The sequence below is a fragment of the Vidua chalybeata genome, chromosome 11 (genome assembly GCF_026979565.1).
Source record: "Vidua chalybeata isolate OUT-0048 chromosome 11, bVidCha1 merged haplotype, whole genome shotgun sequence".
NCBI classification, from domain to species: domain Eukaryota; kingdom Metazoa; phylum Chordata; class Aves; order Passeriformes; family Viduidae; genus Vidua; species Vidua chalybeata.
In genome coordinates this window covers 12,551,549-12,568,226 of record NC_071540.1, presented here as the reverse complement: position 1 = coordinate 12,568,226, position 16,678 = coordinate 12,551,549, and the positions used below count along the sequence as shown (strand labels likewise).

Genomic DNA, 16,678 nt, shown 5'->3' with positions numbered 1-16,678 from the left:
CCAGTTTGTCAACATTTTCTTTGAACTGAGGGCCCCAAAGCTGATTCCAGTATTTCAGCAGTGGCCTCACCATTTCTGGGCACTGAGGCACCATGACTTATCTCACTTTCCTGACTGCATTTCTAATGCAGCCCAGCATGTAATTTTCTCCTTTTGTAATAAGAGCACGCACTCCTGGCTCATGACCAGCTTGACTTTCACCCCAACCCCTACATCCTCTTTGGGAGGGCTGTTTGACAGCCCATTGAACCTGACTTCTCTGTAACACTACATCACCCTGTGCCTGCCCACCCTCCTGCCAGAAACCCAGCATTTATTTCCTGTTTTAAGATCAACTTGGCTTAAAAAGTTTACAGGGTTTTTAACTTGTTCTGTCAGCTTGACCCACTGCAGAGATCAGTATCAGCTGTGCAGTTTGAGCACAGCTCCACATAATTCTGTACCTGGGCTGTATCCAATATGGTATTTTACATTATATACCTTTCCCTCTTGGTATTCCTTGGTGTGGAAGAAGCAGCTGTCCAACCTCTGTTTCTGTAATCGCTCTTATCTAAGTCACTAAAGAGTTACAGTTTGTGTATCCGACCAGGAAATGTTAAATGTTTGCATGCAGCCAATAAAGCAGAGATCAACAGCCCAGCTGACTCACCGGCAGGAAATCTCGAGCTGCGTTTGAATGCGATTCAAAGCCAACTCACGCTGGGTAGCGCAGCAGTTTCACTCCATCATCCCATCGTTTTATGTTTCTGTTTCCAGAGGTAAGCTGATTTTTATTTCTAGTTTCTTTCCCTGACACATCTGTATTTTCTCTCATAGTAAGGAAATGTCTTTGCTATGAATTAATTTTTAAAAATTACCTTATAATTAGAAACTTGAAATAAATGGCTTTATAGCAGCCTTCTTCACGCCTCTGCCTGCACAGCTGGGCAAGGATGGCAAAGTTATCTGAGACTTTCAGTGTCTTACTAAGAAATAATGTAAACTGTTTCCTTGCATAGGTCATCTCTGGAATATTGATTTTGGGGGTTGATAATGAGATTTTTAATAGATATGGGAGAGGAAGCATTCAAAAGAGCAGAATTATTGAAAGAATGTCTTTGTACCTTGCAATATAAAGATGTAGAAACTCAGACACAGGGAGAATGGTCCTTAGCATGTCATGACATGATTTGTAACAATAAAGATTGACGTGGTTTCTGTTTTGATTTTAAAAATCTCCCGTTTTATTAGATTTTGGAAATCCAAAATAGGAGCTGATGATTAGCTTTAATTTTTGTCTAAGTAGCCAGTTAGCAAGAGTTTAAAAAATGCTTATATTATTACTTGATTCAATTTTAGATAAAAATAAATACTTTAAGGTGGCTTAGGTGGTAAAACCATTATTTGGTCTTCCTTGCACTATGGTTGGAATTGAGTAAAGTTTTTTGGTTATTTAAATTATTATTTATTGCTGTATAGAATAAAAATGAGACATAATTTTGCTTCTGCCAGCATTTTGATTACCTCCTTTGCATTCAGGATTGGTAGATTTGTGAGGTCTGTCTTTGCAACTTTAAGGAATAAATAGCTTATTTAGAAAATTATCTTCCTTCAGAGGAACCTTTTCAAATTTTATGAAATTGTTAACCTGTCAGCCTCATCTCTTAAGGAAACTTCAGAGAAGCACCCAAGGCAGTTATTGCTTTCAAACTACAATAATCTAACAAAAAAGCAAAAAGTTCAACTGTGCTTTCTTCCCAGAATTAAATATGGTTAAAGCTCAACTGGTAAATTGGCTGCTGCTTTTTGCATTTTGATTGTTGTTAGAGGCAAAACTGAGCTTATATTGTGAATGTGCCTGCAGGATAGGACTGAGATTAACCAACAATAAAATGTTCATTAACTAGAAGCAAGATCACAGGCAAACTTATCTTCAGGCTTTTGTTTCTATTTTACTCAAAGGACACAATTCTCACTCAACAATCCTTCACAGTTGCTTCAGTGCCCTCATTGCTTCCTTTTCTAGCCCTGGTCTACTGACCCCAAAGGGAGTATTCCAGCCTGAGGAGTTCTGACTCACTGGTCTGCAGTAATCCTTACCAGTGCCAGCTGGTTTATGCCATCTGTTATCTTAGATTGCTTGTTTTCCTCCTCTACCACTCACTTTTTGGCTATCTCCAGTCTAATGGAGCTTCACAGATGTAATTAGAAGTGTTACTCATGCAGCAACACAGGGATGCTTTGCAGAAGTTGTCTTTAATCCGTGTGTGTTGCCATGCAAAGGGTCTGAAAAGTGCAGCTGGCCCTGGAGAGATCCTGCACAGACTCTGCACTGCCCAAATTACTGGCAGCTACAAAGAAACAACTCCATTTAGCAGAATTCTGACAGGTCACAACAGCAGGAAATTTTCCTCTTTCTTTGCTTTTGTATTTACTTATGATGTATTAAAGATGATATGCAAGAATGATGCAGAACATGCTGACATCAATTATTGAATAATTGCCTTTTTATGAGAAGTGGAGAAATTATTTGCCTGATATGCAACTGTAAAATGCTAGTTTGTTGTCTATATCATTCAGTATCACGTTAAAATCACATTTCATATTATAAATACTGGTCTACTACTTTAAAGGCATCAGATGGAAATAATGATGAGCAATTAATTAGCACCTTGCAGCTTCAGATGGCAAATTACGGTCCAGACACTCCTTTGCAATTAGTACATTTTTCCTCTCTTTGTAAGGAAAGTCTGACACAGAGTGGTGAAAGGAAGGCTGTTGGATTTGTTATTTGGGAAGGAAGGGGTGGTGCAACTTCACTTGCTTTGGTAATTGTGACAAAAAAACCTCTTAAAACTTTTTTCTTTTCTGCCATATTTTTCTCCCAAGCCAGCCATCAAGAAATGACCAATCCATTACCTGTGGTAGCCCAGGAAGATTTGGAAAGCTTTACCTTGATCAGGACAGGCTCAGGCTTTGCACTCAAAGCCTTTCATATTTCCTGGAACACTCCTATCTCTGTGAAGCTGCTGACCAGCCAGGACACTACAGACAGGTATGGGTCTTATCTGCCCAACCCACCATGCAGGTGGTCAGCACAGACCTGCAGTGCTGGCACCAGAACAAATCCTGGCACATCCAGGGGCACCTGATCCCTAAGCACATCTCCATTCCTGAAATGGAGAAATCTGACCAGCCAAGAGGCAACGTGGAGGCAATTTTACTGACAAACAAGCCCTATGGTTTTTTACAATTTTTTATAAAGTAGAGCTTAATCCTGAAGTCAATAATTTATCTATTATAATAATGTCTACAAACCTGGATCAGTAATACCAGTATGCTAAGGTGTTATTTTTCTAGAGGTCCTTGAAGAAACCTCAGTTGAATTTAATCTAAACCAGCATGCAAAGATGAGAGCAGGGAAATGGGAGGAGGGAAGGTTATGGCCAGGGTTACCCAGCAGTGAGATGTGCATGGAGAGCATGGAACACATCATTTCCTTGCAAATGTAGATGTCCCTAATAGCAAAAGAATACAAGTTATTTGGAACAATAAAGGTAAATCTTTGTTTTATTCTTAATCCAGCATTTCATATACTCCAGCTTTTTCCTACCTTCACACTTCAATCCTGCTTCAAACTATGCTCTTATGTTCATATTAAAGCACCCAGAGGTCTTTCATTCTATATTAGAAAAAATACACTACATGGCTGCTTCATGTTCTTACAATTGTTTGGAAGATTACATGATATTGGATTTATTGGTAAAATAATACTAGCTTGTGCTCAACCATAGGGTTCTCTCTCATTTCCACATCCTACACTCTCATCTCCTGCTGAAGTTCCCTTCATTCTAACCTGCCTCTGACTTTTTTTTTTTTTTTACAGGGAGTGGAAGTTGCTACTTCAGGACATAGCAAGTGTCAGACACTATGAGTCTGAACATCTCCTGCCTTTCCTTGGGATTTACCAGTGCAATGGACTTGTGGGGATAGTGACTGAATGGATGAACAATGGATCCCTCCACTCCCTCATCCATGAGGTAGATAAAAGATATCATCTTTGAGGTGATAAAATTAATTACAAGATCAAAGAACAAGCAGCATGTAAATTATGGACAGTAGTCCATATCTGTTCCATAACAGTTTCCAATCTGTTCTTCAGCTTCTGCATTGTGCTTCTGTATTGTGGTTCTGATTGTTGTCAAATGAAAATGGCAATAGCAACAACTTCACTGTACCAAAACCTGTATTTTGTGTTACTTAGCATCAGCTGTACCCAGAGCTTCCCTTTCCCTTACTCATAAGGATCCTGTCGGATGTGGCTGAAGGGCTGCATCATCTTCACAGCCTCGAAGCTGCTCTCTGCCACTGCAGCCTGAAACCTTCCAATGTGCTTTTGGATGTGCAGTACAGAGCCAAGGTAGGAGCTTCTACTTTTAGTCTATTAACATAGAATCCAGTGATTGTCCTATTGTTGCATATATTGATTTTAATAGTCAACATTTGATACCAAGACTTGTTTTATTGTTACTAAAATTACTTTTGCTTGCATTTCCATAGATATCAGATTATGGCCTAACCAACTGGAGGAAACAGCAACTGAGGTCAGACCTGCAGAATTGCCAGCAGAGAAACTTCCAGGATTTAGTGTATCTTCCTCCTGAAATACTTGAAGGAGGCCTCCCTTCCCAGAAAGGTGATATTTACAGGTGAATGGAGTTTCTAAGGGCACATCATACCTAGTCCATGCTGCACTCTACAATGCTGCCAAAACACTTATCTTCAAAGACATGACAGTAAAAATGCCAGACATACATAATGCAGTAGGATAGTATGGCATGAGGCCAACTACAGCAGTGAATTAGATTTTAAATTCCCATATTTGGTGAATCTGATACCAAGATTAAGAACTGCTCTCAAAGTCAGTCATATAAATGTTTATATAATGGACCTAAATGTTTTAAAAGTGTAACAGCTGTCAAAACTTTCAGCTATATTTAGAATCCTCATAACTGCTTCACATAGTTTATAAGTGTGAACTGTTGTTGGCTTTAGTTTCAGAAAGAATTGTTTATGCCTAGATCAGGCCAGATAAAAATAAGACCTTTCCCTCAGCAGTGTCCTATTAAGATCCTGTGGAATCTCTTCTGGGATAGGTTGCTGAGATACTGAAGCATCTGTACTTTTTAACAAAGTGATTTTTACCAAGGAGGGAGATTTCTCTCTGCCACATGTCCCTTTTGGGAATGTTGCATTCATTGTGTCTGCCTCAATAAATGAGAGGACCTCAAGGTGCCACTGGTCTGGATGGACACACACTGTCATGGCCAGCACTCAGAGCTGTGGACTAATATTTTAGATAACTTCTAAGGAGACCACTTTTCTGATTTCTGAGCTTTTGTGAAACCTATAAATTTAAAAACCTCCTTTATTGTCATAGAGGCAGGCTCTAAGATGAGTCAAATAATGCATACACTTGAGGACACCTATAAATTATTAACCTCATGTTGTTCACAAACACAAGTTTTGCACAGGAAGAGTGAAGCCTTGCTTTCAGGTAGCATTAATAATTTTCCAAAATTGCATTCATATATGATTTCTTGTATACCTTTATTATATAATACATTATATAGTAATATGCTGAGATGTGACTCAGATGCATGAGATACGTGTGCATCTAAAGTGATGCAACAAAGCAAAAAATTGTGTCATACATGAAATACAAAGTGCATTTAAGTTACATGTATGTCCACATTACATTAATACTTTCCAGATTCTTATGTGACAGTAAGGCAGAAGAGGAGGGTCTTTTAACTACTGTAAGCTGTAATCACTCCAGCAAGATATATATAAAAAGCAGATAGGTTTATCCTAGAACTGCCTCTTCCCCTTTTGATTGCTTTGCTTCTGACTTATCTGTAGACTGGTTTTTCTCATCCAGCAGCCTGCCCTTTTGTGCCTCTGATTATTGATCTTTTTTATAGCACTGTATTTTACAGCATCTGAGTTGTGGGTTGTATGTATAGATCTATGATCCCACTGCAATTCCTCCTAGGATGTTGGAAAAGGAAAAAGGTATTTGGAGCCCCATCAAAATATGCTGAAGAAAATAGAAACACAGTGCATCAGAACCAAGCTTTTGTACAATAACTGATGTGCTTTTTGGTACCTGCTGAAAAGACCAGTTGATATTGAAAATACCTGAAAACAAAACAATAATGATAGAGAAAGGAGAACAGAAGCTTCCAAAATTCACAAATCAAAGAGATAAGGCAGTAACCTGAAATGTAATTCCAACTGAACCTATATTTAAACCATAAAACCCCCTCAACTTGATGATTTTATAAGAGCAACTCAATTGAAAACTGAAAAAAGGTCTCATCGAATTAGAAAAGACTTGGACAGACTTTGTCTTGAAAAACTCCTTTCTCTTAAAGCAATAAACTTGCTTTTGAAACTGAGAACATAGATACAGGTTGCAAACTAACGATGCTGTTTCACTATTTTGTTGTTTTTTGGGTTTTTTTCAGTTTTGGAATCCTGTGTTGGGAGAGCCTCAGCAGACGGAAACCTTTTGAAGGTATTTATTTTTCATGTCAGACTTTGTGCTGTCAACATCTTGTTCACAAATTCCCTTCTTGTAGTGAAATTATGATACAAACAATCTTTTCAGATGTCCCTTTGCCCTCTCTTACTGTTACAGCACAAAGCTCCACATTAGAGGATGTAAATACTACAATTCCTCACCAAATCCTAGATGTTTCCTAAGAAGCTGCTCTTTCTGAAGGGAAAAGGCAGAGCTTCTTTCCCCAGTAGTATCATCAATCTGTGCTTGCTGAAACACTGCCACTGAGTTGGGTTTTCCATGGACCATCAGTGAGAAGGAATATCACTTTATATTTGTCAGCTGCAATGTTAAAATCAGTGACAAGTAGCTAATTGAATGAGCAGAATACTCATATTTACAGTTGCTGTGAGTTTCAAATACCAATCCAGAAATGCCAGTTCATGATTAATTATATCAAGGAAGCAGTGAATCTTGCTTTCTTAGATGAAAGTGTGAGCAGTGTTAGAGAACTTAGTTTGCAAAGCATTATATAATAATTGTCACTGTCTAGGAACAATCCCTGTTTCATGGAAGTGGAGATCAGTAAGGGCCTCTTTGCTATGGGCTTCATTCTGCATGGCAAAACTGATTGAAGGACTCCTGTATTTTACCAACTGAGGACCTTCAAAAAATACTGCATGGAATAATATCTAAATGCCCATACAGCTTATGGCTGCCATCTTGAGGCTCCTCAAAGTAGATTTTTTTTTTTTTTACAATTCTTTTGTTCTATTCTCATACTGCAAATATAAGGCTTTATATAAAACTCTGCTTAAAATGTATTCGTGAGGAATTTGTGCATATAGTTTATATAACCATTTGTGACTCAGTATTGGACAGAGTTCTTTATCCTGAAAGCTCCTGTTGCAATAAGCAGCTCTAGCTACTGTTAAAGGCTAGCATATCTACTTACAAGAGCATTAATATATTTTTCCTTTAAAAAAAAGCAGTCTTTGTTTTAAAATACACAATATGACTTACATTGGATGTCATTTTAAGAGGTCTTTAATATTTTTTGGCGGTGATATTTTCTTTTAAATTGTAGGTCAAACAGCCCTGCTTGATGTTTTGAGAGCAATCTGCAGCAGTGTGCGGCCAGGCATTTCAGAAAAGATCATACCAAGCAATTTGCCTGAGAGGAATAGACTGTTGCACCTCATTTCTCTGTGCTGGCATCAAGAACCAGATTATAGACCACTTACTGCAGGTAACATTCAGGATTTCTTTCTGTGCAAGATCTGTAATGGAGGCAGATGTTCTTTATAGGAACATTGCTCTAGCACTCTGAACAACTGAAGTGGAAATAGTCTTTAGATCATCGGACTACCTTTAAGGTTTCCTCCAAATGAAGCTTCCTACCAGAAATTGACTTGTCTACAAAATTTTGTTTACTATAAAGTAAAGTATGAGGTGGAAGTTGTATTAAACTTATTTCCTCTATTTCATCTTTTTTCTTAATATAATAGTAAAGTTAGTGGCAATATGATGATGCCTAAATGTATACATGCTTTCATACACAATGTGGTATTTAAAATGCTTTATTACCCCTGCAGAATGTGTACATCTTCTAAATGGAGTTTTGAGTAGTATAAACAAGGAAGTAATTTCTGCAGCAATCTACAATGTGATGGATGCAAAGGTCAGTGCAAAATGTCTTGTTCTCCTACAACATTATTTGATTCATTCAATTGCAATCTTTCTGACCCAACAGTGAAGGTTTCATCTTGATTGTTTTACTGGTCATACCAGAGAGATGGAGAGTGCCTTTTGGCACTTCAGGTTCATTCAGAAATTGTAGAATATATATTGTGAGGTTCTCTAGAATATTAGTCAATTGCTACCTGCTATTTCAAAAATACAACTTCTTTCTAGTCACCACCTGGAGTCAGACTGGCAAACCCATGTGAGTGAGAACAAAAATCAGCTCAAGTACTGCAGATTAGAACTAGAACCAAGGACAATTGTTTTCCATTACTGGGTAGAAAACATTTAGTTCAAAACCTGAGCAGCATTGGTACCTGTGGTAGTGAAACCAGTAACAGCACTGCTCTGTACCCTTCACTGCTTCTAAATTGCCAGGCTCTCAGGCCAAGACACTGCTCATCCCAGGGTCTCAGGGCTCTCTAATACCACAGGAGGGGATGGGGAGCAGCCAGTGACCGAGGGGATGGAGCAGATATGGAGCACATATCTGCTCACACTGCCATGGGAACGCTGGCACAAATGTGACTGCCACAAACAGAGCTGCATCCTCGCTGGTTAAGGTGGGCACTGAGGGAAAACACTGACACATGTTTTGGCCCTTGGACAAGGACTCTGACTCTAGCCAGAGTTACACAACCCATGCTGTGTTGTTGTTGGTTTCATTAGTGTGTGTTGTGTATGTTGATGCATGTGGGACTATTTCTATATATTGCAATCACACTCTGGGCTCATAGAACAGCCCTGATCAATGTTTTAATAGGTGGCATAGGTAGAGTCAAAGTAATTTTTACTACTGTTGAAGTTTATTTAAGATAGTACTGCCAAATATTCCATAATTTAATGTTTCAATCTCCCTTGAGCAACGTTTTATTTTTTAATTTGTTAGATTGTGAAGGTTTATTTTATTAGTGAACATTATTTATTGTTCAAACACGGATAAGTCAAAAATTACTCTGAAAATGAAACTGAAGTTTCTGGGAAATTGATTCACGACTGTTGAAGTATAAAATCTAAAATAATAGTTTGACAAATCTGCTGTGGATGTACAAATTGGAAAAAAGTTCCAAGTGTTGACACATCCTTACTGCAGACAGTTTGGCACACTGAACACAGGATGGCCATGCTGTTTGGCTACTTAAAGGCAAACATGTTCTAGCTAGCCCAATCTCTCTCAATACAAGCTTATTTTCACCTTCCCCTGCATGAGTCAACACTGGGTTTTAAAATAAATGTGAAACACTGGAAAGAGTAAGAGGGTAGAATTTTGTCAGATTCTGTGCCCGTTCACTCTATTGCTCTTCATTGAGTGTACCTTACAGTATAATACATGTTGCCAGTAGAAGTTATATTACTATAAATTGTTGCTCCTGGCAGCTGGGAGTGGCACAAACCACAGCTACACTTACTGCAGTTACTGTGGCTTTCTTCTTCCAGGAGAGAGCGCTTAATGCATGCAAAGGCTCAGAGACCTACACACTGCAGAGAGGCACGTGCAATTCAGAGGTGAGTTCGTGGCACAGGAGTCTCCAGAGTACTTCATCAGCTGCTTATTCCTCCTGACAGCCCTTACACTCTGTAATGCAAACACTTGGGCAAAATGTTCCTAGCCAGGATAACTCCATCCAACAAACCCCACTGTTTTACCTTGCTCCAAGCAGCTCACTCTGACGTTGCTCTTGCAAAAACAACCTCCTCCTCTTAGGGTTTGTTTTGAACCTCTCCTGTTTAGGAAAGGTTTTGGAACAAAAGTTTCCAAGAAGATAACTCTTCTCTATTTTGATCTCTTTCAGATCATCTATCCACAAAAAGACAACTGCTTAATCAGCAAGAAAATTCCCCCTGTAGTGCCAAGCTTGTCAACTGCTCTACTTGATAGCAGTGCAAATACAGCAGGAAGAGATCATATTGGGATGGGTGTGTCAAGTACTACCCCACAGAATGCAGCAACCAAAGGTCACCGTCTTGAATTATATTCAGCTCCAGCTGTTACAAGAAAAGGACAAATATTACTAGTTGTTCCATATAGAAATGTACTTTTTTATGTAAAATTGTCACTTCTCAGAGTAAAGCTGTGCTCTCTATTGGTATCATCTGAAGCATGAGTTCACTGCAGGAAACCAAAGATACCACAAAGCTTTCCACTTAGATGTATAAATCAAGAAAAAAAAAACCAAAAAAAAACCTACCTTTTTTTTTTTTTTGAATACTGAGCTGTAAATGTAGAACTGCCTTTCTCTCACACATCAAATATTGTCTGTTGCTTTTGAGAGTCCCTTGTGCTACCAGGAATAACTGCTTTTTTTTTGTAATCTGCTAAGAAATTGAGATATGTTTTGAAAAGGCAATGTTGCCAGGAACATATGATTAATTCCTGATAATTACTGTTCTTATATAGATAACTTTCTTTACCTTTCCAATGTGGATTTGTCCTAAGTGTTTAAATTTGTGTCACGAAGAGATAGCCTGTATTTCTCATGCCCTCAGGTACAAAAACTGAGACATCAGAAGTCGATTCACCTGTAGCAACATCTGCATTTCCAAGCACTTCAGTTCTGATCAATAGCCATCAGTTTTATGGACAGAATAAAATGTTTCATAACTTCAATAACAAATCCCTACAGACAGCTTGGAAAAGCCAGATGCGTGTAGTAATATATGCCAAAGTTTTCCTAGGAATAATGATGTATTAACAGGAGCCAAAGTAATCTCAAGTCAGTCTTCAGTTCCTGTGTGCTGTAGTGGCTGACATATGTGCAATGTTTTCTTGTTGTTCAATTCAAAGGTCTAATCTTGCTCATCTTAAACTTCTTCTAGATCACCCAGGCTCTGAGAGAAGAAAATCAAGCTCCTTTTGCACAAATCCTTCATCTGTTTCAACTGCAGGCAAAGAGAGCAGTCAGCATAACTCCCCAGCACTGGCTCTTCAGCACAGACCCCAACCAATGCACCTTGGACAAGCAGTGACAGGTAAGACACCATTGCCACTTTGAGCTGGCAGTACTCACCTTGGCCAGATCTTAGTGATTCAATTGTTTAAAACTTGGAGGAAACAGATATTTCTAAATGTTGTGCACATTTTCAGGTATTCAGAGTCATAACTGATTCTAACTCGATACAAATGTCTCTCTATTTGTGTACAGCTGCTCCTCTGTTCTCAGAAGTTCAGGCACTGACCACTGAGAACATTGGCTTGTTCTTTTCTTTCAGGGCCACAGTGAGGCTGAGAACAGTTCTGAAAAGACCCTAATAAAATACAAAAAACATAGCACACATTGAATGTGAAATACATTACTTGTTTAGGTCTGGAATATTCTTTTGCAATCATAAGCTGTGTATTGCCTACCTCTGTAAAAGTAGCTATTGACTACAGAAACAAGTGACAGGGGACCCTTCATCCCCTCACATGCAGAACAGAGGCAGAAAGGGTCAGCTTTTGATTTGTGAAGACTCTTTGGCTGTGGGTGAAGCTTTGTGAGGTTTATGTGCTAACTTTTTGCAAACTGGCCTATAACAATTCTCAGCCTAGCTGGCTGTCCATCTCCATGGCAATTTACTTGAGTGATGACATAATTTCTGGATAAATCAACAGACTAGACCATGGAGGAAGAGTTCATCCCAGAACTCTCCTGGCAACACTCAGAAATCAGAATGACAGAAGCATGCTCTCCAAAGCAACACGACTTTTGGTTATTAATTTTCTCTTGGTGTATGCTATTTACTGTACACTAAAAACCCTAATGTCAGCACTGGGTGTTCTAATCACCTCATGAAAAGAGGCAGAACCCAAAACTCTCAACCATTTTATCAAAAGTATTACTTTGGTATTACTTTGGGTTTGACCTATATTCATTTTCCTAGTTTCATGCTACACGTTTCAAACTCTCTTGCTACCCTGAAGTACCTGTTAGCTGTCCTTCCACCTTTATAGGAGAAAGTTTTCTCATCTGTGTCCAGCCAAGGTGCTTTGCAAAAAATCAAATACAGATGATAGATGAATAAGGCAAGGCCTGAAAATCTCCTCCCCTCACACAATCTGAGCACCCAGAGGTTTAGAAACACCTATTTGCTGTAATCTGGTCTTTGTGAGTTTCAAACATGAGATGAAAATACTTTTGGACTAGTTTCAAACATAGAATGTAAACAAACTAACTCCTTCTCCTTCCTTCCTCTACTGAGTTTATATTTCTGGTGTTGACGCTGTCACTTGCTAACAATTTCTGGATGAAAAAAGCACTCGGATTATCTCATTTTGTTTTCCTTTTCACTCAAGGTCCTTGCAGCAAAGGAAACTGCTGTCAAATCCTTGCCTGCCAGAGACAGAGCATACTGAAGTGCATGACAGAAGGACGCCTCAACCACATCCTGGACGTGCTCCGCTCGCAGCAGACGCTGTCCCGAATGGATTATGAAAGCATCACCTCCTGCCCCACGCTGACCGGCCGCGCTCGGGCACTGCTGGACACTTGCCTTTGCCTCGGGGAGAGGGCAGCACAAGCTGTAGTGACTGCACTTTCAGTGAACAGATGTAGTCCTCTGGGACAAGTCATTCATGCCCAGACTGTCCTTCCAAGGTAAACAGGCTGTTGTTACTGATTTTTTTCACAGTCTGTTTACGCATCTGAGCTCTAGCAATTTGTGATGGTGAAGATTCGTGTTGGTGTCTCACAACCCATTGACCAAAGGCAATTCTTCCTACAGCCCATGATTTGAGTACTGTAGTGAAAAAAGCTAACTGGATTAAAAGGTCAAGACAACTGCTGCCAGCGGAAGTTGCCAAGACTGGTATAACAAATCCTGATTTGGACGTCAGAGATGGGAAAAGTGCAATATGTGCCAGAGCAAACAGAGTTCAAGTGAGTTCAAGTGAGATGACACCTTATTGCCTTGATTTTTTTTTTTTTTTTTTTTTTAGAGGGAGGAAAATGAATCATGACTTTTTGGAGGTCACAGTATGGAAGAATGGCTATTTATAAGTACTTCCAAATAAGGATAATGAACAACAGAATACTGAATGAGGAGAAAAAAATTACTGCCTTTTACTGCACTCATATCTGTGCAAGCTGTTACAGTGAAAGGCTTCAGAGAATCAAGAACTATTTCTTCAGTAGGGCCTTAAGTAAGACTTGGAAGTTTTATATTATGCATATAAATTACTTAATTTTCCTCACAAATGGTCATATGAAAATACATCAGTACTTTGGAGATGTGGGACTTGGAGTACTCATTAAATGGAAAAACATCAATACTTTACATCCCTGTATCTCTCTAAATATGTCTGCAGCTCAAATGTAAAACTAAACCAGGCAGAAGAGGTGCCAAGCTGATAATTTTGAAGTGGTGGTTCTGCTGAACTGTTGTCATGGTTGTACTCTAATGGGAGACAGCCTGGGAATACTGGGAGCATTTTCTTGCTCTGAACTGGACTCACCCACGGTCACAAATTCCTGCTGCTGCTTGAACTCATCCTCATCCAAAGGGTCATGGACCCTTTGACTTGAGTTCACATGGAGTTTCAGCCTGTCCAGTACAGCAGTGCAGAAACATTGCTGTTATCAGAATGTTCCCAGACACAGTGGAGGAAGATAAGAGGTACAACAGGCAGTGAAAACAACCCAGCCACTAACAAGCACCAGACAATTGTGTACAGAAGGCAAACAAGTCCCATGGCAAGCACAGGAGTCTGTCAACAGATCAACAGCAACAGCAGCTACAAATGTGATCCTGCACATTCCAGTAAAATCTGTTGTTACCTTGAACCCTTCAAGCCTCACATTGGATGCTGAAAAGAACATTTGTCCCAGCAGACAACTATGCTCCACAACAGTAAAGTGAGAAAACGTTTTGGTTGAGAGCCAGACAATTTAACAGGTAAAGCAAAAGCTGCACACAAACAAAGGAAAATGTGGAATTAATTCAGCACTTGCCAAGGGCAGGCAGGTGTCCAGCCATGTCCAGGAAAGCAGTGCTCCATCCCATGTAATGTTTACTTAAGAAGACAAATGCCATCACTCCAAACATCCTCCCCTTCCTCCTTCTCTAGCTGAGCTTGATGCCACACGGTCTGGAGTATCCCTTTGGCCAGCTGTGGTCAGTTGTCCCAGCTTGTCCTCCCCCAGCTCCTTGTGCACCCCCAGCCTCCTCCTTGGTGTGGTGAGGCAGAAAGGCCTTGGCTCTGTGTGAGCTCTGCCCAGCAATAACCAAACATCCCTGAATTGTCAATGCTGTTTTCACTACAAATTCAAAATACAGCTCCATACTAGCTCCTATGGAGAAAATTAACTCTATCCCAGCAAAAACCAGCATAATTTGAAAGAGAAATAATAAGATTACTTTCTTCATAATGAAAATAATGATATAAGGTGCTGGATTTTTAAAGGCCCAGTGAGGTTTCTTCAAGCTTCATGGCACCAGATTAACATGAGAACTTGTTATACCATCTACAGGTATTTCAAATGCAAAACCATGTTATTTGTTTCCCTATGTTGCTTTTGTTCTCTCTGCAGTTTCAAAATTCTCATTGAATTCAGTCATTTGGCTGATTGCAAATGCAGTAATGATGTGTTGTCTAGGCACAGTTAAGAAATAAGAAATGTGTTACATCAAAATATCCAGCTATGATGCTGCTGGAACTTTTTTTTTAACATAACTTCACTGACCTTTGAGACTGACTTGAATTAAAATATTGTTACAATTAAAAGCAATGTCTATCAGAATATGTTGATAATAGTTTTGCTTATTAAGGAGCTAAATATCTATTTCACAGTTGAATTTTTTTCACTTTAAATGGGAAATTTCAACAGTCTCTGCTAAAGAGGATGTCTTGCTTGTGAGGAAAGGAACTGCTGCCATGGTGTTTTGCCTCTTTAGAAGGCATAAGATACTCAGTAAAACAGATGAACGTTGACCTGTGGGAAATAGTTACAGACCTTTAAAACAGAAATTAGCAATACTGTTGAAACCTAATAGCAGCTTTCAAAACCATTCCATTTAGTTGTTCTGCTGGACACTATATACTCCTGTGAAAGATGTGCTGGCTGGCAGGCTATGCTGACTTTTTGTCATTGTGGTTTTGACACAGAAACAGTTTTGGCTCTTCTCAAGTAGGCAGCTGCTTCTAGAAAATATAATCTGATGCCAAACCTAAGCCTAGTCTTAACTGTTAATAGAAGAACTGGCATCAAAACAGTGGGAGAACAAGCTGTCTGTTTTTCCAGTGTGGTATTTTTGAAGGGATGGTACACATTGGTTGAAATGAAACTGTCGTTGATATGAAAAGTTTTGCTATCAAATTAAAACACACCCTAGACCTGTGACTAGCAGCATTTTTTATCACCAAAAATGCATACTCTCATGAGGCTTGTAGTGTGACCTGTTAAAAATGTCTCATGTTGATCACTGGTATGAAATATCAAACTGCTGAAAGCTTATGGTATTTTGCTCATGCCCAAGCTTGTTCATTAGCTAAGATTTCTATGGTCCTCACCTCTGTTTTCTGCAGTTATCTTGATATCACAAAACAATGTAGAATAAATGGCACTGAGCAGGGGTAAAGATAGAAGAATCAAACTGTTCTTTAGTATCTATGGGAAGAAACAAGACTTGAATGTGAAGAACAACTGGAATTGCAGGAAGGAAATATGAAAACTGGGTATCTCTAGAAAACAGCAAGGAGAATAATAAAACCAAGTCACTTCAGGACTGATCATATAAACTGATTAGTAAAACTCTGTTGCAGTTACTCAGAAAAGAATTAATAGACATTAAAATGACAAGCTATACAAATTTTATGAAGATATTTAAATTTATTAAAGGAATGGTGAGTAGAGTAGGCAGATGTTTATTTTTCTGATGTATTGAAATATAATTTTATTCTTGATTGCAATTGGTTGCAGCTATCTTTTGCTGATTTGCAAAATTTTCCTTTGTCCTAACTATAGCACGCTTTTATCTGAGATGGGATGGTTTCTGCAGTGTAAGAATGTCTGCACTAGAATTTATTTGAAGTTGATTTGTGGAAAATTAATCTGAGGTACTGGAATTAAATGTTTAAGAAATTAGTCCTTCCAGTAGAGAGCAAGGCAAATAAAGCTGTAAATACCGCTCAAATGTTGTTACCAGTGACTGTTAAAAACAGTTCCAGAGAACATCAGAGGAAGATAACAAGTGCATATTCATAAAATACTAATCTACAAAATTTAAAAAAAATGCATTAATGGACTGCTAACATATACAGAAGAATTTTACACCACATAAGTGGTCTAAAATGCACAAAGCCTAAAGCACTAATGAAAACATACTAAACCTCAAGGGTTCTTATTTTATTGTTTGAAGTCTGAATCCTACATAACCTTGTAAAATTCTCATGCTTGCCTGGGCTTAGTCACTTGA

At 38.9% G+C, this 16,678-nt stretch overlaps 2 protein-coding genes across 2 annotated transcripts in view; both read left to right on the top strand.

The window, feature by feature from the left end:
* The first annotated feature begins 689 nt into the window (after positions 1-689).
* On the top strand, positions 690-13,131 carry LOC128793644 (receptor-interacting serine/threonine-protein kinase 2-like). Its single transcript, XM_053953000.1, has 12 exons — positions 690-758; positions 2,869-3,034; positions 3,866-4,019; positions 4,244-4,399; positions 4,540-4,688; positions 6,510-6,559; positions 7,632-7,793; positions 8,140-8,225; positions 9,725-9,793; positions 10,081-10,243; positions 11,105-11,257; positions 12,561-13,131. The coding sequence occupies exons 2-12, from the start codon at positions 2,883-2,885 to the stop codon at positions 12,863-12,865; spliced, it is 1,599 nt and encodes a 532-aa protein (XP_053808975.1). The 5' UTR covers positions 690-758; positions 2,869-2,882; the 3' UTR covers positions 12,866-13,131.
* Positions 13,132-13,184: 53 nt separating this feature from the next.
* SLC7A6 (solute carrier family 7 member 6) overlaps positions 13,185-16,678 on the top strand; it is a 39,191-nt gene continuing 35,697 nt past the window's right edge. Inside the window, exon 1 of the mRNA XM_053952490.1 lies at positions 13,185-14,158. The gene's annotated coding sequence lies outside the window, so the exon portion shown is untranslated. The remainder of the gene's footprint in view (positions 14,159-16,678) is intronic.

Coding starts and splice junctions, on each gene's coding strand:
- LOC128793644 (XM_053953000.1), top strand. CDS start 2,883: ATGACCAATCCATTACCTGTGGTAGCCCAGGAAGATTTGGAAAGCTTT. Junction 4,020..4,243: donor TCCACTCCCTCATCCATGAG/GTAGATAAAAGA, acceptor TGTGTTACTTAG/CATCAGCTGTACCCAGAGCT. Junction 4,689..6,509: donor CAGAAAGGTGATATTTACAG/GTGAATGGAGTT, acceptor GGTTTTTTTCAG/TTTTGGAATCCTGTGTTGGG.